At 43.7% G+C, this 23737-nt stretch overlaps 1 protein-coding gene across 4 annotated transcripts in view; it reads right to left on the bottom strand.

The window, feature by feature from the left end:
* Positions 1-23737, bottom strand: part of fbxo9 (F-box protein 9) — a 68589-nt gene that overhangs the window by 5933 nt on the left and 38919 nt on the right. For all 4 annotated transcript variants that reach the window (XM_033020687.1, XM_033020688.1, XM_033020689.1 and 1 more), the window contains exons 7-10: positions 18776-18890; positions 14393-14511; positions 10505-10595; positions 2857-2952 (exon numbers count right to left, since the gene is read on the bottom strand). In XM_033020687.1, the coding sequence (XP_032876578.1) occupies positions 2857-2952; positions 10505-10595; positions 14393-14511; positions 18776-18890 (421 nt within the window). The remainder of the gene's footprint in view (positions 1-2856; positions 2953-10504; positions 10596-14392; positions 14512-18775; positions 18891-23737) is intronic.

The following is a 23737-nucleotide window of genomic DNA, read 5'->3' as shown; positions in this document are numbered from 1 at the left end:
GATTGACGTGACCATCTGAGGGAGACTGTCCAAAGGGGGTGGGTGGGGGGGCACTCAATTGGGCCGGTTCAGAGCCGCTATAGCTCTTGGGATAAAACTCATGGGGAGAAGGCAGGAGAATGGGGTTGAAAGGGAAAGGTGGATCACCCATAGCGGAATAGGCTTGATGGGCTGAATGGCCTAAATCTGCTCCTAGAACTTATGAACTTCCTGACCCGAAAAGTCACCCATCCATGTTCTCCAGAGATGCTGCCTGGCCCGCTGAGTTACTCTTGCACTTTGTGTCTTTTTTAAGTAACACATCTAATTTCCAATTATTATTTTATGAGACACCCACAACTTGATTTCACCTTCTCAAAATAACATGCAAGATTCTCAGACAGCAAAATCAATCACAAAATAGCACGCAGCACACACAATATAAGCACACAATAACAATATCCTGTTACGCTGATGACACCCAGATTTACCTTGGCACCAAATCCCCCCACAACCCCCCCCTCTCCCATATCAACTCCTGTTTGTCAGCTATAAAAACCTGGATGCAACATAATTTCCTCAAAATCTACAGCGATAAGACAGAATTCCTCCTCAGAGGCTCCAAAGCCACACTCAGCAAAATCAATAACCCCACTCTCACCATCGACGGCACCACTGTCTCCCCATCTCCCCAGGCCCGCAACCTTGGCGTGATCTTTGATTCCACCCTCTCCCTTGAGCCTCACATCTGCCATGTCATTAAAACCTCCTTCTTTCATCTCCGCAACATCGCCAAACTCAGACCCTCTCTCACACCGCCTGCTGCTGACTCATCCATGCCTTCATCTCCTCCCAACTGGACAATTGCAACTCACTTCTCCTTGGCATCAGCTCCACCTACATCAACCGACTCCAACTGGTCCAGAACGCAGCCGCCTGACTCATCACCCACACCAAATCCTGGCATCACATCACTCCAGTCCTCAAAAAACTTCACTGGCTTCCCATCTCCCACCGGATCACCTACAAAATCCTGGTCCTCACCTAAAAAGCCCTCCACCATCTGGCCCCCCCATATCTCACTGACCTCCTCTCCCCCTACCAACCCTCACGGTCCCTCAGATCCACATCAGCCGGTCTCCTCTCCATCCACAAGTCCAACCTCCGCAGTTTTGGGGACAGAGCCTTCTCCAGGGCAGCTCCCAGGCTCTGGAACTCCCTCCCCCAACTGATCCGCAATTCCGTGTCCCTCACCATCTTCCAGTCCCGCCTCAAGACCCATCTCTTCACCTCTGCCTATCCTTAGCCCCACGTCCCCGTCCCTTTTCATCTGTGCATTAATTGCCTCATACTGTGTTTTGTATTGAATTCTGTCTTTAATTTGTGTACTATTCATGTCTCTACTATTTATTTCATTCCCCTTACATGTTTTTCCTCTACATGCTCAATTTTTGTAAGGTGTCCTTGAGACTCTTGAAAGGCGCCCATAAATAAAATTTATTATTATTTACACTCTGGTGCTCACTCAAAATCCCATCTTCCAATAGAATATTAGAAGACTGCAGATAAACACAAAATGCTGGAGTAGTATCTCTGGAGAGAAGGAATGGGTGAGCCTTCTTCAGACTTGGTCTGCTGAGAACAGTGTCCTCGGGCCCGTTAAACACTGGTTGTCTTTTTGGGACAAGTTGTCACAGCTGTTCAGAGATATTCATGATTGTGAACCAATTAATATTCTTTGTGCAAGGACAAGAATGTTCACATCCCTGGTCTTTTCACACAACTGATGCTTAAATCTGTTTTGCACCCTCTCCAAGGTCTTTCCATTACACTTCATGAAGGATGTCTAGGATTGGTTGCAATCTATTCTCTATAAAATCACCCCTCATCCTCCTGCGCTCCAAGGGCTAAACCTCTCTCTAGCCTAATCAACATAGAGAATAGGTGCAGGAGTAGGCCATTCGGCCATTTGAACCTGCACCGCCATTCAATATGATCATGGCTGATCATCCAACTCAGTATCCTGTACCTGCCTTCTCTCCATACCCCCTGATCCCTTTAGCCACAAGGGCCACAACCTCTCTCTAAAGCTCCTGGCAACATCCTGGTTCTCGTAACCCTTTCAAATTTGATATCTTTCCTATAAAATGGTGTTCACTGAACGCTGACGTAAAAGTGGCCTCACCAATGTCTTATATAACTGTAACATGATCACCCGACTTCTATACTCATGAAGGCCAATGTGCCGAAAGCCTTCTTGACCACCTTATCCACCTGCGACATTACTTCCAAGGAACTATGTACATGCAATCCGTGATCCCTCTCCTCCACAACACTCCCCAGAGCCATACCATTCACTGTGCCATATTAGACTTCCGAAAACGCAACACCTCACATTTCTCTCGATAAAGTCAAGACCTGTGTGCTTTTCTTTGTAAAACACTCCATCTCTTTGTAAAACACTCCATCAGTTAATTGTCACATTTGAACCATTAACAGGCAACTGCATGAAGATTGCTTGTCATGCTTCATAGAACTGACAATCCAAAACAAAGACACAAAATGCTGGAGTAACTCGGTGGATCAGGCGGCATCTCTGAAGAACTTGGATAGGTAACGTTTCAGGTCAGGACCTTTCTTCAGATTGATTGTCTGCAAATAATTACTGAGGCAGGGTCTCGACCCAAAAAGATAATACCTGACCTGCCCAGTTACTCCAGCACTGTGTCTTTTTTACACCTGCAGTTTGTTGTTTCTTCAACCAACAATCCAACATGAACATTGCTTCTCCTAGATTACAGCCTGCAAATACCAGCATTCCTTTGTCATGCACGGCATGGATAATTACTGAATTATTTAATATCTTGCAATCCTTACCTTGGAGTCTTGCAGCATAAGCGGGGAACAATACTCTGAGGATCTTCTGGTGTGGTCAGCATTATTACCTGACCACCTGGGAAGAATCGCAGATACCTGGTTATATAAAAGAGTTTTATACAATGATCAATAATTGTAAATCGTGTATTCAAAAGCGGCTTTACACTGTAAATTGAAGTGACAGCATTTCTTAATAGAAAGGCATTATTATACTGGATTATATCCTACAATTTGAGCATTTGACGGCACTGGGCCTGTACTCGCTGGAGTTTAGCAAGATTGGGGGAGGGGAGGGACAGACCTCATTGAAGGGCATAGCCTCAGAATAAAAGGACATACCTTTAGAAAGGACATAAGGAGGAATTTCTTTAGTTAGGGTGTGGTGAATTTGTGAAATTCATTGTTACAGAAAGCCGTGGAGGCCAAATCAATGGATATTTTTATGGTGGAGATTGACAGGGGTTATGGGGAGAAGGCTGAGAAGCCCGAGAAGGAGAATGGGGCTGAGAGGGAAAGAGATCAGCCACGAAAAACAGCGTAAATTTGATGGGCTGAATTCCCATCAATAGCTGAATGGTCTAATTGTGCTCTTACAGTGCCCTCCGTAATGTGTGGGACAAAGACCCATCATTTATTTAAAGTGCACATTGTCAGATTTTATTAAAGGGTATTTTTATACATTTTGGTTTCACCACGTAGAAATTAAAGCTGTGTTTATACATTGTCCCCCCATTTCAGGGCACCATAATGTTTGGGACACAGCAATGTCATGTAAATGAAAGTAGTCATGTTTAGTATTTTGTTGCATATCCTTTGCATGCAATGACTGCTTGAAGTCTGCAATTCATCAACATCACCAGTTGCTGGGTGTCTTCTCTGGTGATGCTCTGCCAGGCCTGTATTGCAGCCATCTTTAGCTTATGCTTGTTTTGGGGGCTAGTCCCCTTCAGTTTTCTCTTCAGCATATAAAAGGCTCGCTCAATTGGGTTCAGATTGGGTGATTGACTTGGCCGCTCACGAATTGACCATTTTTTAGCTTTGAAAAGCTCCTTTGTTGCTTTAGCAGCATGTTTGGGATCATTGTCTTGCTGTAGAATGAACCGCCAGCCAATGAGTTTTGAGGAATTTGTTTGAACTTGAGCAGATAGGATGTGTCTATACACTTCAGAATTCATTATGTTATTACCATCAAGATTCAAGAGTTTATTGTCATGTGTCCCAGAGAGGACAATGACATTTTTGCTTTGCTTCAGCACAACAGAATATAGTAGGCATGAATAGAGAACAGATCAGTGTGTCCATATACCATTATATAAATATATACACACATGAATAAATAAACAGATAAAGTGCAAATAAACAGATAATGGTCTATTAATGTTTAGTTTCGTGAGTTGAGTTTAATAGCCTGATGGCTGTGGGGAAGAAGCTGTTTTTGAACCTGGACATTGCAGTCTTTAGGCTCCTGTACCTTCTACCTGAAGGTAGCGGGGAGATGAGTGTGTGGCCAGGATGGTGTGGGTCCTAGATGATGCTGCCAGCCTTTTTGAGGCAGCAACTGCGATAGATCCCCTCGATGGTAGGGTGGTCAGAGCCGATGATGGACTACTTTTTGTAGTCTTTTCTGCTGCTGGGCGCAAAAGTTGCTGAACCAAGCCACGATGCAACTGGTCAGCATGCTCTCTACTGTGCACCTGTAGAAGTTGGAGAGAGTCCTCCTTGACAAACTGACTCTCCGTAATCTTCTCAGGAAGTAGAGGCGCTGATGTGCTTTCTTTATAATTGCATCAGTGTTCTCGGACCAGGAGAGATCTTCAGAGATGTGCACGCCCAGGAATTTGACCTTTTCCACCATCGACCCGTTGATATATACAGGACTGTGGGTCCCCATCCTACCCCTTCCAAAGTCCGCAATCAGTTCCTTGGTTTTGCTGGTGTTGAGGGCCAGGTTATTGTGCTGGCACCATTTGGTCAGTCGGTCGATCTCTCTTCTATACTCTGACTCGTCCCCATCAGTGATACGTCCAACAGTGGTGTCGTCAGCGAACTTGATAAAGGAGTTCGCACTATGACCGGCTACGCAGTCATGAGTATAGAGTGAGTACAGCAGGGGGCTGAGCACATAGCCTTGAGGTCCTCCCTGTTATCGCTGATTGTTATCGAGGCATTTCCACCAATACGAACAGTCTGTGGTCTGTGAATGAGGAAGACGAAGATCCAATTGCAGAGGGATCAGCAGTTGTATCATCAATGAAGTGAGCCAGTACCTTCAGCTGCCATACATGCCCAGGCCATAACACCCCCAACACAGTGTTTCACAGATGAGGTGGTATGCTTTGGATCTTGGGCAGTTCCTACTTTCTTCCATACTTTGCTCTTGCCATCACTCTGATATAAGTTAATCTTCGTCTCATCTGTCCACAAGATCTTTTTCCAGAACAGAACAGAAAAGACTAGGCTTGTATTCACTGAGGTTTAGAAGGATGAGGGGCTATCTTATAGAAATATAATATTATAAAAGGACTGGACAAGCTAGATGCAGGAAAAATGTTCCCAATGTATGGCGAGTGTAGAACCAGGGGCTACAGTCTTAGAATAAAGGGGAGGTCATTTAAGACTGAGGCGAAAAAAACGTTTTCACCCAGAGAGTTGTGAATTTATGGAATTTCCTGCCACAGAGGGCAGTGGTGGCCAAGTCACTGGATGGATTTAAGAGAGAGTTAGATAGAGCTCTGGGGGCTAGTGGAGTCAAGGGATATGGAGAGAAGGCAGGCACGGGTTATTGATAGGGGATGATCAGCCATGATCACAATGAATGCCGGTGCTGGCTCGAAGGGCCGAATGGCCTCCTCCTGCACCTATTTTCTATGTTTCTATGTAACCGTGGTTGCTATTTTAAGTACTTCTGGGCAAACTGTAACCTGGCCAACCTATTTTTGCGGCTAACCAGTGTTTTGCATCTTGCAGTGTAGCCTCTGTATTTCTGTTCATGAAGTCTTCTGTGGACAGTGGTCATTGACAAATCCACACCTGACTCCTGAACAGTGTTTCTGATCTGTTGGACAGGTGTTTGGATTTTTTCTTTAGTATAGAGATAATTCTTCTGTCTTCAGCTGTGGAGGTCTTCCGTGGCCTGCCAGTCCCTTTGCGATTAATGATGTTCCGTGGCCTGCCAGTCCCTCTTTCTTCTTAATGATGTTCCAAACAGTTGATTCTGGTAAGTATAAGGTTTGGCTGATGTCCCTAACAGTTTTATTCTTGTTTCTCAGTCTCATAAGGGCTTCTTTGACTTTCATTGGCACAACTTCGGTCCTCGTGTTGATAAACAGCAATAAAAGTTTCCAAAGACGATATAAAGACTGGAGGAAAGACTAGGTGCTGAGAGCTCTCTTATACCTGCATTAAGGAGGCAATTAAACAAACCTGAGCAATTACAAACCTGTGAAGCCATGTATCCCAAATATTATGGTGCACTGAAATGGGGGGGGGACTATGTATAAACACTGCTGTAATTTCTACATGGTGAAACCAAAATGTATAAAAATGGCTTTTATTAAAATCTGACAATGTGCACGTTAACCACATGTGATTTTTTTCTATTACAAATCTCAAATTGTGGAGTACAGAGGCAAATAAATAAATGATGGATCTTTGTCCCAAACATTATGGAGGGCACTGTATGTGCAGGTGGATAAGTGAATGTCTTTGATGCTGAGGCAATGTTATTTAAAAATATTGAAAACATTAAAATACATACACATCTTTAAATGCAATTAAATAGATTGAGTCAAAGGATGTCTGCACTGGTCTCCAGTTAATAAAGAGCTGATGAGAAAAGATCGTTGAGGCAAGTAGAATGGATGTGTCTTAATGTTTAATTCAGTTTTGCTGCTAATGTTCCACTGGTTATTTCATCCTTTATATGTGCAAGCTGAAAAATTGCAATATCAAACCACTGAAAGTCACCTCATTGGATTTAGTAACAGTTGAACATGTTAAATACTTCAAATACATTTTTAGTCCACAATTTGACATTGAATAGATACGGGGTAAGATTCAGTTTTGATTGACCGCAAAAATGTAAAACTATGTTGTCAATTTGCAACTGAACATTAAGCAAATTGGTTGGAGCTCAGCAAAAGGAAAGAAATGTAGACAAACAGATTTCAAGCAGGCATAGCCAGTTTTACTCTCTTATTCTCGTGACATAAACTCAATGAGTCGTAGCCCATTGAGTTTTTGCCAACTCATACTGTAAGTTCATAAATTATATGAACATAATTAGCACGGGTGTCAGAGGTTATAGGGAGATGGCATTAGAATGGGGTTAAGAGGGAGAGATAGATCAGCCACGAATGGATGGCTGAGTAGACTTGATGGGCCGAATGGCCTAATTCTGCTCCTATCATAGGACCTTAGGCCATTTGGCCTATCAATTCTACTCCACCATTCAATCCTGGCTGATCTATCTTTCCCTCTCAACTGCATTCTCACGCCTTTTTCCCATAACCCCTGACACCTGTACTAATCAAGAATCCGTCAATCTGCACCTTAACAATATTCAATGACTTGGCCTCCACAGCCGTCAGTGGCAATGAATTCCAGATTCACCTATCCTCTGACCAAAGAAATTCCTCCTCGTCCCCCTTCTAAAGGTACATCCTTTTCTTCTGAGGCTGTGGCCTCTGGACCTAGACTCTCACACTTGTGTAAACATCAATCTCATTTCGTCACTTATTTCCATGCAATCTATTCTCACTCACACGCCCATTTGCCCCCCCCCCCCACCCCCACCCCCAGAGCCACACCAGGGTTAATTTACAGCAGCCAATTAATCCACTAACTGGAACATCTTCGGGGACGAGAGGAAACTTGGGCATCCAGGAGCAATCCTTGCAGTCACAGGAAGAATGTGCAAACTCCCACAGACGGCACAGACAACTTGGGGTGCTGAATCTGCCAGACAGCGGCACTACCCGAGTCAGGGTTGCAGAGTGGCTGAGCCACTCCGCAACCCTGCTTTTCCGTAATTCAGCAAACATTTTTTGGTGTTTGATTCTATGAATAAGTACATTTTGTATGCATGAATTCGTAGTTTGTATTTCAGTGTGTTTGTGATCATTTATTTCAACACCTATCCAAATAAATATATCGGCATTTTGCTGAATCTTGTTTTTTATTGAGTTTGAATCCCAGTAAGGTTTGCTTAAAGGATACCTCCTGTCATAGTTATTGTTTGAGTCTTTTCCTGAATGAGCAAGGAAATAATTAGCAACCAAATAAACATTCAAAATGGAAATTGTTCATGTTCATAAGTTATAGAGTGTCCTCCATAATGTTTTGGGAATTCTCGCTATAATAAAGAAAACCCCCCAAACACCTGTCCGACAGATGAGAAACACTCTTCAGGAGTCAGGTGTGGATTTGTCAATGACCACTGTCCGCAGAAGACTTCATGAACAGAAATACAGAGGCTACACTGCAAGGTGCAAACCACTGGTTAGCTGCAAAAATAGGATGACCGGTTTACAATTTGCCAAGTACTTAAAAGAGCAACACAGTTCTGGAAAAAGGTCTTGTGGACAGATGAGACTAAGATTAACTTATTTCAGAGTGATGGCAAGAGCAAAGTATGGAGGAGAGAAGGAACTGCCCAAGATCCAAAGCATACCACCTCATCTGGGAAACACGGTGGTGGGGATGTTATGGCCTGTGCATGTATGACTGCTGAAGGTACTGGCTCACTTATCTTCATTGATGATACAACTGCTGATGGTAGTAGCATAATGAATTCTGAAGTGTATAGACACATCCTGTCTGCTCAAGTTCAAACAAATGCCTCAAAACTGATTGGCTGGCAGTTCATTCTACAGCAAGACAATGATCCCGAACATACTGTTAAAGCAACAAAGGTGTTTTTCAAAGCTAAAAAATGGTCAATTATTGAGTGCCCAAGTCAATCACCCGATCTGAATCCAATTGAGCACGCCTTTTATATGCTGAAGAGAAAACTGAAGGGGACTAGCCCCCAAAACAAGCATAAGCTAAAGATGGCTGCAATACAGGCCTGGCAGAGCATCACCAGAAAAGACACCGAACTACTGGTCCATGAATCGCAGATTTCAAGCAGTCATTGCACACAAAAGATATGCAACAACATACGAAACATGATAACTTTCATTTACATGACATTGCTGTGTCCTAAACATTATGGTGCCCTGAAATGGGGGGATGTATAAACACTGCTGTAATATCTACATGGTCAAACCAAAATGTATAAAAATGGCCTTTATTAAAATCTGACAATGTGCACTTTAACCACATATGATTTTTTTCTATTACAAATCTCAAATTGTGGAGTACAGAGGCAAATAAATAAATGATGGGTCTTTGTACCTGCCATTAAATAACCAAATATTATTTCCAACTGCAGCAAAGTTGATGACATAGTTGAGAAATCACTTTTATTATTTATTGGGATTGAGGAAAATTATTTTTTTCCATGCACAATTATCTCGCATTCAAAATCTGTTAAAGTGATGAAAGCTAGCGCAACAGCAATTTTCAAAAAAGAACTGCACACATGCTAATAAAGAAAATAGACCCAAGTGTAAAGAGTTGAGATCTTTTGAAGAGGCTGCACGGGCTAGATAGACCAAACAGCATCTTTCTGTACAATGCCCATCTATCAACAAGGTTTATAATGGTTAAAAATGAAACAAGAGCCTTCTTAAAAAAAAAGCCAAATAGTCCAGACAATCATATCAGATACACAATCAGGTTAACGTAATGTTTTTTCTCCCCCAAATCAAAGGGAGAAATGGCAGCTGATGCAAGAGTAAACTCAGCGACCTGCATAAGTGTGCACCGAGATAAATGATGCTGCTCATAAAGTCGGCCCAATCCAATGGAGTTTACTGCATTTACGCAGCTCTTCTTTCAAAATTGCTGTTGAAGTAGCTTTCATCCCCTGAACAGATTCGGCATTCAAAATAATTGTGCATGATCGGTTAATTGGCTTGGTATAATTGTGAATTGTCCCTAGTGCATATAGGATAGCGTTAGTGTATGGGGATCACTGGTTGGTGCACACTTGGTGGGCTGAAGGGCCTGTTTCTGCTCTGTACCTCTAAACTAAACTAGCTGATTCAACTGAGCCATTTGGTGAATGTCTTTATCTAGATCAGGTGTGATCTGTTGGTACATAACCTTCATTGGAAGGTCTGAGGAGCAGTAGGAATATCATTAGTTATTATTTATAGGATTTTAAAAAAATGTTGAAGAAAAAATCTAAAAGCACAAATTTATTTTAGAATTTACCTTAGAGATACAGCATGGAAACAGGCCCTTCGGCCCATTGGGTCCATGCCGACCAGTGATCACCCTGTACACTAGCTTCACACTAACGACAATTTACAGAAGCCAATTAACCTAAAAACTTGGTGTGGGAGGATACCAGAGCACCCAGAGAAAACCCACGTGGTTCCATTTTTAATGGTAATTTAATATTGAAATGAAAAACGATTTAAATTACATTACAGCAGCAAGCAATCAATCCATGGAAATAAAACACCTGCATATATATTATGTTATGTAAATACTATCCTCTTCAAATATCTTGTTTTAGAATACAGAAAAGGTGATGTACCTGTAATATTCCACCTGATGCCAAGCCCTGTAAAAACCATCCAGCGATTCCTCTCCTTGACGTACATAGGTCGTCTTACTTATATACACACCTAAACAAACATCAACACTGTTAGCAGGTACTCCAGAATTATAAAATACCTCTAACTAACTTGTCCAAGAACAAGGGGTAGCACGGTGGTGCAGCGGTAGAGTTCTTGGTTCTTGGTCTCATTGGTCTCGCCAGAGACCCCGGTTTGATCCAGACCACGAGTGCTGCCTGTAGCGCCAGAGACCCCGGTTTGATCCAGACCACGAGTGCTGCCTGTAGCGCCAGAGACCCCGGTTTGATCCAGACCACGAGTGCTGCCTGTAGCGCCAGGGACCCTGGTTTGATCCAGACCACGAGTGCTGCCTGTAGCGCCAGAGACCATGGTTTGATCCAGACCACGAGTGCTGCCTGTAGCGCCAGAGACCCTGGTTTGATCCAGACCACGAGTGCTGCCTGTAGCGCCAGGGACCCTGGTTTGATCCAGACCACGAGTGCTGCCTGTAGCGCCAGAGACCCTGGTTTGATCCAGACCACGAGTGCTGCCTGTAGCGCCAGAGACCCCCGGTTTGATCCAGACCACGAGTGCTGCCTGTACATGTTCTCCTGGTGATCGCATGAGTTTTTTCCGGGTGCTCAGTTTTCCTCCCACATTCCAAAGACGTACAGGTTTGTAGGTTAATTGGCTTCGGTAAAAATTGTAAATTGTCCCTGGTGTGTAGGACAGTGCTAGTGTAGGTGGGTGATCGTTGGTTGGCGCAGACTCGGTGGTTCGAAAGGACTGTTTCCACGCTGTATCTCTAAAGTCTAAAACAATGTCCAAGAACAGTTAGAACTTGGTGAGGCATGGTAGCACTTGGCTGTATGCCTCTCTACGATCAACTGCCTATGGACATTCATAATGTCTGTACCCAGCTGGGCAAGGACAGTTGCTACTAACTCTTCAATCAGACAAGGGCTTAATATATTCCAGGCAAATAAGTTGAAAGAGAGATATTTGGAACAAAACATAAAAATTCACTTTTGAACAGAATCTTCAGATCGTAGTTTTTCTTACAAATCAGCATTAACATTCCTGATTTTGTTGATGTTAGAAATGTGTCCATGGATTGTTTGACCTGCATTTTTGTTAAACACTGGAACATTTGCGTTAAGATATGTTATACCATTGTTGAACAGAAATGTCTGACTTTCACACCTGGAGATTCCCCTTGTTATACACGTCACCATCAGGCACTAACATCTCTAAACACTAAAGGGGAGGCACAGTGGTGCAGCAGTAGAGTTGCTGCCTTACACTGCTTGCAGCGTCAGAGACCCGGGTTTGATCCCGACTACGGGTGCCTCTGGACAGAGTTCGTACGTTCTCCCCGTGGGTTTTCTCCGAGATGTTCGGTTTCCTCCCACACTCCAAAGACGTACAGGTTTGATTAATTGGTTTGGTATAAATGTAACTTGTCCCATGTGGATGGTGTAAGATGGTGTTAATGGACTCGGTGAGCCTGTTTCCGCACATGCATCTCTAAACTAAACTTGGAAAAGGTTAATGGTATTTCACTTTATATCACAAAGTTATTGTTTTGCAATGCATTTGTCTTCCCCCCTCCCTTCACCCACATTGTTCTTTCTTCACCACACAATAGGTCATCAAATGTTCTAAAGTCTTCGCCAATATCATTAGTTTATGAGGTTATGATAACACTAGATTGTCTCATTCCAAGATTGGAAAAGTGTTTGAATTTCACTTGGAGAACGAGGCAGCTTGTGGAGTATAACACGTCGACTTATTGTAGATGGATGGAGTATGCTGAACATTCTGTAGTGACTGTCACAATGAGCCACTATGCTTGCGTGAAAATGTATGTAATGTGGAAACACATTTACTGCCACGACTGCTCATGCACTGTGCAACAGACAGATCATATTTAGTCATGTAAAATCATGCTAAATAAATGGGTTTTGACAAATCTGGCGGATTGGGCAATTTTCCATTGCCACATCAAAGGAAAACAAAGGGAAAACAAAAATTAATTTCCAAGTATTTCCAATTCTAAAATATGTTGGTGCTCCTAAATGCTTGGGTCTTGATGAAAAGTTAAATAATTTATGCAAAAATGGTAACGTTGCCCCGCTGCACAAATACATTGTTACAAAACTTTCCACAATGCTATTCCTATGGAGCACAGGAGGATCAGGGGTGATCCTATACAGGTGTATAAGATCATAAGAGGAATAGATCGGGTAGATGCCCAGAAGTGGTGAATCGAGGACCAGAAGATATAGGTTTAAGGTGAAGGGAAAAAGATTAAATAGTAATCTGAGGGGTAACTTTTTCCACACAAAGGGTGGTGGGTGTATGGAACAAGCTGCCTGAGGAGGGAGTTGAGGCAGGGACTATCCCAACACTTAAGGAAGAGTTAGACAGATACATGGATAGGACAGATTCGGAAGGATATGGACCAAATGAGGACAGGTGGGACTGGTGTAGCTGGGACATGAAAGTAAGCATGCAGATACAGCAGGCAGTGAAGAAAGTGAATGGCATGTTGGCTTTATAACAAGAGGAGTTGAGTATAGGAGCAAAGAAGTCCTTCTGCAGTTGTATAGAGCCCTTAGTGAGACCACACCTGGATATTGTGCACAGTTTTGGTCCCCTGATTTGAGGAAAGACATTCTTGCTATTGAGGGAGTGCAGCGTAGGTTTATAAGGTTAATTCCCGGGATGGCGGGAGTCATATGCTGAGAGAATGGAGTGGCTGGGCTTGTATACTTTGGAGTTTAGAAGGATGAGAGGGAATCTTATTGAAACATATAATTATTAAGGAATTGGACACGCTTGAGGCAGGAAACATGTTCCCGATGTTGGGGGAGTATAGAACCAGGGGCCACAATTTAATAACAAGGGGTAAGCCGTTTAGAACGGAGCCGAGGAAACACTTTTTCTCACAGAGAGTTGTAAGTCTGTGGAATTCTCTGCCTCAGAGGGCGGTGGAAGCCGGTTCTCTGCATACTTTCAAGAGAGTGCTAGATAAGGCTCTTCAAGATAGCGGAGTCAGGGGATATGGGGAGAAGGCAGGAACGGGGTACTGATTGGGGATGATCAGCCATGATCACATTGAATGGCTCAAAGGGCCGAATGGTCTACTCCTGCACCCATTGTCTATTGGCATGTTGGCCGGTGTGGGAAAGTTGGGCTGAAGGGCCTGTTTCCACACTGTATCACTTTATGAAACGATGATAAATCCAGATGACAAGAAATTAAAACAAATATATGGTTCTAAATTAGCTTTGACAACCTCCGCTGAAAATTTTATGTCACTACCGTTAAAAAGTAAATATACACCAAGGATAAATAATGAATTCTATGCAACTTAATCAATATGCAAAATTACTCTGGTCATACAAATAATGTTGTGAAGATGTATCTCCAATGAAAGGTCTGTGGAGCTATAGGAATATCATTCTTTAAAAATGGAGGATTTCAGCTATTATTTATAGTTTTAAAAAATGCTTGGAATTTCTAAAAGCACAAAGCTATTTTATACTTTACTTCTGGGATACAGCGTGGAAACAGGCCATTCAGCCCACTGAGTCCACGCCGACCAGTGATCACCCGTACATTAGCACTATCCTACACACTGGGGACAATTTACCGAAGTCTATTAACCTACAAACCTGTACATCCTCAGAGTGTGGGAGAAAACCGGGTTTACAAATTGCTGAATGGAGTTCAAACTTGTTAAACGTTGCAAACTTGATGGAGAGGAGGACGGGCACCTGCATCAACTGAATCTCCGCCACCATTGCAAGGGAAGGATTTTTCTACCATCTACACGCAGTAATTTCCTATCACCAACTTACCATCGAATCGAACGCGAGGCCTTTCCAGAAACATCTGTCTCCAAGAACTGTACAACACCAAGTTGCTACATGCTCTGCCCCAGACTTTCATGCAAGCCAAACGCCATATTTCAGGATCTCTGACAAAAAGAAGTGAAGAAAAATTAAAACTGGGCAGGAACACAAACACTTCTATATTTAAAATAGCAACTGCAAAATACTCAACTGCAAATAGGTATACTGTGAATACCAATCGCCATATTCCTACCCTCAGCACTTTTAGAGATGCTGGTAAAGTCATAAATTAAACCCTTTCTTAAATCCCCTAGATTAGTTGCACCATTTTATCAGGCAGAGCATAACGCTAATGCTTCTGTACGCTGAAAGCAAGCAGATTGTGGCTACAACCAGTTTGCAAATCTGATTTGACATACTGCTGCAAACCTGGACCTTAACAATGTAGCGGGCAACCCATCTTAGATTGGCATGGAGGACCCATTGCTAAAATAGCAGGGCAATATCCCACATCCTCAATACACTCCATTCCCACCCCTTGTGTCCGTGCTTACACACAGATCATCAAGTTATTTGCAGACTGTTTGCTGACTGATGTGGAGCTGGTATGGGTTAAACTGCAGGCTGGTCCCTTTCCAGACATCATGGACAGCTTTGTTAGACTGGTTTGGTTTTGGAGAAGGGAGTGGGAGTGCGATTTAACAACCAAGTATTAAAAGAATGAGGTGCTCTACTAGACCATGAGAATATGAGGGGCTGTGGTACTCCATGAGGATTGCAGGATGACAGGAATAAAAATAGGAAGAGCGCATAAGACGATGGTGAGGCCACATTTAGAGTATTGTGTTCAATTTTGGGCACCATGTAATAATGACAATGTTGACAAGCTGGAAAGGGTGGAAAGAAACAAAAAACAACAAAAAAATGCCTAGAACAGTAGCTTTTTCACTGTAACTTGGTACACGTGACAATAAACTAAACTAAATAAACTAAGATGTATGAGGATATTGCCAGGACTCGAGGGTCTGAGCCACAGGGAGATGTTGAGCAGGCCAGAACTTTATTTCTTGGAGCACAGGAGGATGAGAGGAAGTGATCGGGTAAACACACAGTCTCTTGCACAGAGTAAGGGAATTGAGAACCAGAGAACATAGGTTTACGGTAAGGATGGAAAACATTAATAGGAACCGGAGGGGTAACTTTTTCTTACACACACATAAGGTGGTGGGTGTATGGAACAAAGTGTCGGAGGAACTAGATGAGGCAGGCACTATCACAACGTTTAAGATGAGATTTAGAGGGATATGGGCAATATATAGGCAGGTGTTACATGTTGGTTGATGTGGGCAAGTTGGGCCGAAGGGCCTGTTTCCACGCTATATGACTATGACAGTCATAGAGTCATAGAATAGGGCAACTTGCTAGAAGCAGAAGACAAGCAGGTGTATAGATGGAAGAGTCTTTAGCAAGAAGCAAAATCCAACAAGGGATCTCCTACTTTACCTCTGAGGATTCCACTTTATTTAAGAGTAACTTAACGGGACGAGCTACAAGCAGGTTATTTATCCTGCACAACTCTGGATTCACCAGAACCTTTTCATCGTCTATCAGTCAGAAATGTTGGTACGGTTTTTCCATGTATCTGGAATGAATGTCGCCTAATGCCAAACAAGAGGCTCGACGTCATTTGGGACATATCATCCCAATGCCAAACACTCCTTTCACCACTGGCACTATGGAGTACAACATCTTTTCTCCATTCATTCAGGGAATGTGGGCTTTGCAGGTTGAGCCAGCATTTAATTGCCCATCCCAAATCGTTCTTGAGGAGGAGGTGGTGAGCTGTCTTTGGCAATTAAATAAGGTCACCTACAAAGATCACCATCAACTAAAAAAAATGCAACCACTTGCCAGGGTTTCAGGTACAATGCTCCTCAAATTGACAATTTCTATCACCTTGTAGAACAGGGCCACATGAGAGGGAATGTCTTCACCTCCACAGACCCGTCCAAATCACATACTGTACTGATGTGCGAAAATAGTGTTGTTCCTTCATTGCTGTTGGACTTAACTCTAAGAACTCCACAGCCAACAGCGCAGTGGGATAACCTTCACTAGACTGAATGCAACAGTTTAAGTTAGAGGGTCAATGCTTTCTTGAGAGCAATTGAAGATAGGTAATAAATGGTCATCATTCAGCAATACTTGCACCCCATAAATCACCAAGGACATTCTAGCCAATTTTATTCTGCTTTAGACTTTAGAGGTACAGCGTGGAAACAGGCCCTTCGGCTCACCGGGTCTGTGCCGACCAGCGATCCCCGTACACTAGCACTATCCTACACTCTAGGAACAATTTACAAATTTACCAAAGCCATTTAACCTACAAACCTGTACGCCTTTGGAGTGGGGAGGAAACCGGAACATCCGGAGAAAACCCATGCGGTCGCAGGGTGAACAAAGAAACACTGCATAGACAGCACCCGCAGTCAGGATCTCTGGCGTGGTAAGGCAGAAACTCTACCGCGGTGCCACTGTGCTGCCTCAAGACCTTTTCTGAATCGGAGACAGAATTTGTGTCCTGGTCTCTCCCATTGGGGAGCTTGCCTGGACTACCTCTTGCACCTTCCCTAGCTGCAGACGTCTCATGCCTGGTGACTTGTCCTCTACAGACCTCTATGGTCTGCAGTGCCAGCATCTGAGCTGGTGTCCACAAGCGTTAGTTCATCTGACAAGATTGCATACATCACGCAGCTGCCAGCTAGTCAGCTCGAACTCTGTGATTTCTGATGAGAGGCACACTAAGGTATGGTTACAATGAAGGCATGGGGGAGGGCAGTGAGGTGAACACATCGCATGATTGCAAAGTGGAATCTAAGCAGGAGAATTATGTGGTATGCTCAGACCTTACTTGGTTGCCAAATACACCATAATAGCTGTTTCAACAAGGGTCAGGGATATGCCTGTGAGGCAAGGCTGCATGCATGTCCCACCATTTCGCAGCTGTTGATGAAATCTGGAGGGTGGCTAATGCTGCACGAAGTTGGGTGGTTAATAGTGAACTGTTATTTAAGAAGAGCAGCTAAGACAAGTCTGTGAATGACAGGTCAGTGAATCCCGATGTCAGTGGTGGGTAAGTTGAAGGGGATTCTGAGGGACAGGATTTACCGGCATTTGGATAGGAATGGACCGACTGAGGGGGATGGGCACGGACCGATTGGGGGGGGATGGGCTCTGAGCCATTGGGAATAACCAGCATAGCGTTGTGGTTGGGAAAATGTTTCTCTCAAATCTGAAATAATTTTTTGAGGTGGTCACTAAGAGGATTGCCGAGGGCAAGGCAGTGAAAGTTGTCTGTAGCGAGGCCTTTGACAAGGGCCAGCATGGCAGCTTGTATACAAGGTTATAATCTCAAAGAATCCAAGTGAGGAAGAAGTCAAAGGCACAGTGGCTCAGCAGTAATTACTGCTTTACAGCGTCAGAGGTCCGGGTTCGATCCTGACTTTGGGTGCTGTCTGTACAGAGATCTCCCTGTGACCGCGTGGATTTTCCCCGGGTGCTCTTCCGGTTTTCTCCCACACTCCAAAGACGTACAGGTTTGTACGTTGTGTGATCACTGGACTTGGTGTAATTTCTCCTTGCAGTTTCCTCCCACTTCCTTATGTCTGAATGAGCTTTTTGATTTCTGCGGGTATAGGACCTTTCCCTTTCTCTCCCAATCAACCACCATGGCAAATGGTGCTGAAAGTCAGGGTGGTCGATCTTGTCCATGTTCAGCCATGGACTGAACTAAGTTCCTCACGTCGCTGAAATAATCTTGACCAACCATTTTAGTCAAAAGAACCGTCCCTTTAATAAGGTTCAGAAGTGCCGCTAATTAGTTTGAATTAACTCTACACACTCACAAAATCTGGGCTCCAAAGCGTTCTGCAGCACCAGCATGCTAGGCACTGTGTGGACTCTTGAAACCAGGAAAACGAGGATGCAACTTGAATTTAGGGCACATCTTACAGCACACCAGCAGATGTAGGTTAATCATGCCATATCTCAACATTCGCTTTTTAGTCCCCAAAACCTTTTCACCGCTTTTCTGACCAAATCGATCAACAACAAACCTTCACATACTGAGAAACAAGGAACTGCAGAGGTTGGTTTACACACAAGGACACCAAGTGCTGGAGGAACTCGGCGGGTCAGGCAGCATCTCTGGAGAACATGGATAGGTGACGTTTCCGGTAGGCACCCTTCTCCAGACGGATTCTGAATGAGTATGAAGGGAACAGACCCGAAACGTCACCTATCCATGTTCTCCAGAGATGCTGCCCGACCTGCCGAGTTACTCCAGCACTTTGAAACCTTCATATATGTTGCTCATTCGTAAACAAGTACCTTGCACAAATGTAGAATGTTCTGCAAACCATGGATAATTGCTCCAATGATCGTAGGTCCAAGTCGCCTGACACAACCCATCGAAATATATACACAAGGATTTCAAAAGGGATATCTGCAAAACGAAGAAGCGTTAAAACATACAAGTGACAAACCCAATGTGATGATTGGTTACACCTTTCGTTACAGCAGAATTATCTTACAAACTACAGACATACATGCTTAATCCAAATGCTGAATTAAGATAGGACTGAACAGCTAGGTGTCCCTCCAGAGCAGAAAGTCTTGACTCAGCAGATAAGCTCACATCTCTAGAGGACACAGATAGGTGGCGTTTCAGGGCAAGACCGTTCTTCAGATCCATGGATCAATTATCTCTGGATCTACGTCCTCCAGTGATGCTGCCTGACCCACTGAGTTCCTCCAGCAATTTGTGTTCTATACATGATTTCAGCATCTGGCGTTCTCTCTTGCCTCTTTAGATGTTATTCCATATGGTCATTGCAAGATTTGATCTTCATTCCAAGGCTGCCTTACTTGCCCATCACAATTATTTTTTTTTGTAAGATAGCTTGTTCCTATTTCATCAGGATTTAATTAACAATTTGTAGCTGGGTTTTAGGCAAACAAGGCAAATGCTGAATCATGAGGATTACTAAAAGGAAGGAGCAGGAGCTGCTCCCAGGTTGCTGGGCCGAGAGTGGGGAGCATGTCTTAGGCTTGTACTCCCAACCTAACCATGGAAGCTCACCCAGTTTATTGATAACAATATATGTACCCAATCTGTCATCTTGGATTTTTTCCCCCAAATCTCTCACTTATTTTGGGAGTGGCTACAGATATGCTACCTAACCCAACATCTGCCCCAATCTGACGCCCTCTCTCTCCTGTTCAACACCAACCAGGCAAAATCCTATCTATCCCTCCTGACGGGCGGTCACGGTGGTGCAGAGGTAGAGTTGCTGCTTTACATCGAATGCAGCACGGGAGACCCTGGTTCAATCCCGACTACGGGCGCTGTCTGTACGGAGTTTGTACGTTCTCCCCGTGATCTGCGTGGGTTGTCTCCGAGATCTTCGGTTTCCTCCCACACGCCAAAGACATACAGGTTTGTAGGTTAATTAGCTTGGTGAATGTAAAAATTGTCCCTAGTGTGTGTAGGAGTGTTAATGTGCGGGGATCATTGGTCGGCACAGACCCGGTGGGCGAAGGGCCAGTTTCCGCACTGTATCTCTAAAAAACAACTAAACTAAACTACAATGGGCCCCTGTTCCCCAGCATGCCTGAACCCAGTTATCTCATCTCCTCCACAAAGCGGAAGTGGAGTGCAAATTAGAGACCTTGAAGAGGACCATGTCTTCAGTCAAGTCAAGAGTGTTTAATGTCAATATGTTTCAAATGGAACAAGGAAATTCTTATTTGCAGCAGCACAACAGAATATGTAAAGATGGTACTCTGTGGACAATATAACAAAAAGTTCAGACACACACATATATCCCCCAACATGCCCCATCTACACTAGTCCCACCTGCCCGCATTGGCCTCATATCCCTCTAAAACCACCCTATCCATGTACCTATCTAAATGCTCTTAAACGTTGCAGTAGTACTTGCCTCAACTACCTCCTCTGGCAGCTCGTTCCATACACCCACCAAAAAGTTACCAACCCCTCGGGTTTCTATTGAATCGTTCTCCATTCACTTTAAATCTACGTCCTCTGGGTTACCCACACACACACACACATAATTTATATATATATATATATATATACACACACACACATACACACATATATATACCCACACACACACACACACACACACAAATACCCACACACAGGCTCACGAGCTACTGAATTCTGCAGCAACATACACTGGTGTACATCATTCACAATGCCCTGTTCACTGCCTCGTTTATGTACATTTTACAAGTACGGCTTGACTTTGAGGTACGCGTATTTATTTATTTGTAGTTAGATTGTAGACCATAATGATCACATATATTGCCCATCCAATAGATATTTCTTGATTATGCTTAAATTTTTGTAGCTGTGTTCTCACTGGACATAGGTTGGAAATTCCAGGATCATGTTCCAGTAACAGTGAAGTTTGGTTATGGGGTCATCATGCCACAGAAACGGTGGCCTTGCCACAGACCCAGCATAAAGAAACATCTGTTCAAAGAGGAATGATGACCAGCTATGAGTTGGAGCAAGAATAAAATTCTGTTGAATTGTAAAATAGCATGTACTGTATATTAACAATTCATTCTTATGGCTAAACATATGGGGCGGCATGATGGCACAGAGGTAGAGTTGCTGCCTTACAGCTCCCTTTTTTTAACACAAAGGGTGGTGGGGACCTGGAACTCACTGCCAAGGGTGGTGGATGAGGCTGATAAGATAGTGGTGTTTAAGAGACTTTTGGATAGGCACATGCTCAATCCTGACTACAGGTGCTGTCTGTACGGAGTTGTACGTTCTCCCTATGACCATGTGGGTTTTTTCTGGGTGCTCCAGTTTCATCCCACACTCCAAAGGCGTGCAGGTTTGTAGGTTAATTGGCTTTTGTAAAATGATAAATTGTCCCTAGTGTGTAGGGCAGTGCTAGTGCTGCATGGGGTGATCGTTGGTTGGCGTGAATCCGGTGGGCCGAAGAGCCTATTTCCCTGCTGTATCTCTAAACTAAGAATATCAAGTTGGTAGGAAGGAGATCCTTTCAGTCAATGGATGTTCATAATACACCATTAAAAAAAAATCAACTATGGTGAAAGTTTGAAATCTGGGAAGCAGTTGAGGTACTTAAAAATGAAATTGGTAGTAGACAGGGATAGGCAGCGTTATTTGATGGGTGTAAAGGTCTAGTTTAAGGTATATTTCTGGAGTAGGATGGGCACAGTGAAAGAGACCAGACAGGAAACTATGCCACTGTTCAAAGCACCAACTCCGAGCATTATTGCAAGCTGGGAGACCGGATTGCCTCTGTTAATCCATAAATGCTTCCGTTACAGCAACAACTATTCAGCATTTCTTGTGGGTAATGATGACCTGAGAACAAAGCAAGGCACAAAGACGAGATGTATCTTTTTACTGGAACCATGAGTCAAATCAAAACCTGTGATAAAAGGTTCCAAAGTACATTTCCTATGGTTTCAACATGCTCTTGCAAAACATAGCAAGGGAACTACACAGCCTTTTCCAGTTAAATACCACTAATGATTGTTTGCTCATAGTGGAGGCTCTCTCAAAAATGTTATCTAGCCAAAACTATAGCAGAAGATGGCACCAGTTGTTATTCTATATAGCCAGTCACACCACACGCTTGATTGAACCTGTCAAGGTAATCTTGTCAAGGATCTAAATGTCGTCATGAAATTCAGGTTAGTCAAGTTTTCTAAATAATTCCAAGTCCAATGTTGATAAAGTAAACAACGATGTTATCACATTAATCTGAGCAGTCGGTACTTCTAAATCTCCTATTACTGAGAATATCAGGTTCCTATCTGTAAAGTTATGTTTGAATTATGGCAAAAACGCTAAACAATAATGTCGCAATGCACTAAGGACAAAGAAGGTTAAGGCCAGTTTAAAAGGTCAATGTGAATTCTACGGCAAAAGTCTTGGTCTTTCTTTCTGCATTTTTAATAATTAATATTATTTATTAAAATGATCAATTACTGAGATATGAACAGAAGAAAGCTTTCCTTTGAAGTCGTCTTTATTCTTCAACTGAAGTCATCCATTGCTACTGTTGAAAACAACAGTTCGCTGGCGAAAATCAAAGCAGCGGTCACCTGACTTCTTTACCTTTTCTTGCAACTTGGGAGTAAAGAACTTGCTTTTAACTCTTCCAAGATGCATGCAGGTTCACATTAGTTTAAAAGGAGGTAAGATTTAAAGGAAGCAAAGTTTAAAGAAGACGTGCGGTGCAAGTTTTTTTAACACAAAGGGTGATGGGGGCCTGGAACTCACTGCCAGGGGTGGAGGATGAGGCAGATAGGGTCTCCCCGATATCCCGCAGCTCCACTCTTGCTTCTCCTCCCCTTGCTCATAACAAGGACAGAGTCCCCCTTGTCCTCACCTTCCACCCCATCAGCTGTCGCGTACAGCATAAAATCCTGCAACATTTTCGCCACCTCCAATGGGATCTCACTACTGGCTACATCTTCCCATCACCACAATTTTCTGCTTTCCATAGAGACCGTTCCCTCCGCAACTCCTTGGTCAACTCGTCCCTTCCCACCCAAACCACCCCCTCCCCAGGTACTTTCCCCTGCAACTGTAGGAGATGCAACACCTGTCCCTTTACCTCCCCCCTCCACTCCATCCAAGGACCCCAACAGTCTTTCCAGGTGAGGCAGAGGTTCACTTGCACCTCCTCCAACCTCATCTACTGTATCCGCTGTTCCAGGTGTCAACTCCTGTACATCGGCAAGACTAAACGCAGGCTCGGCGATCGTTTCACTGAACACCTCCGCTCAGTCCGCCTTAACCTACCTGATCTCCCGGTTCGTCAGCATTTTAACTCCCCCTCCCATTCCCAATCTGACCTTTCTGTCCTGGGCCTCCTCCATTGTCAGAGTGAGGCCCAGTGCAAATTGGAGGAACAGAACCTCATATTTCGCTTGGGTAGCTTACACCCTCAGCGGTATGAACATTGACTTATCTAACCTCAAATAGCCCTTGCTTTCCCACTCTCTCCATCCCCTCCCCCTTCCCAGTTCTCCCACCAGTTTTACTGTCTCCGACTACATTCTAGCCCTGTCCCGTCCACTCCAGACATCAGTCTGAAGGGTCTTGTTCCGAAATGTCACCCATTCTTTCTCTCCAAAGATGCTGCTTGCCCTGATGAGTTACTCCAGCATTTTGTGTCTACCTTAGGTTTGTAGGATAATTGGCTTGGTAAAATTGCAACATTTTGATTGAAAGATTGAATTTCCTTCTTAGGAAGAGATGGCTGAAGG

This window comes from Amblyraja radiata, chromosome 5 (genome assembly GCF_010909765.2).
Source record: "Amblyraja radiata isolate CabotCenter1 chromosome 5, sAmbRad1.1.pri, whole genome shotgun sequence".
Lineage (NCBI taxonomy): Eukaryota > Metazoa > Chordata > Chondrichthyes > Rajiformes > Rajidae > Amblyraja > Amblyraja radiata.
This window is presented reverse-complemented; position numbering and strand designations above follow the sequence as displayed.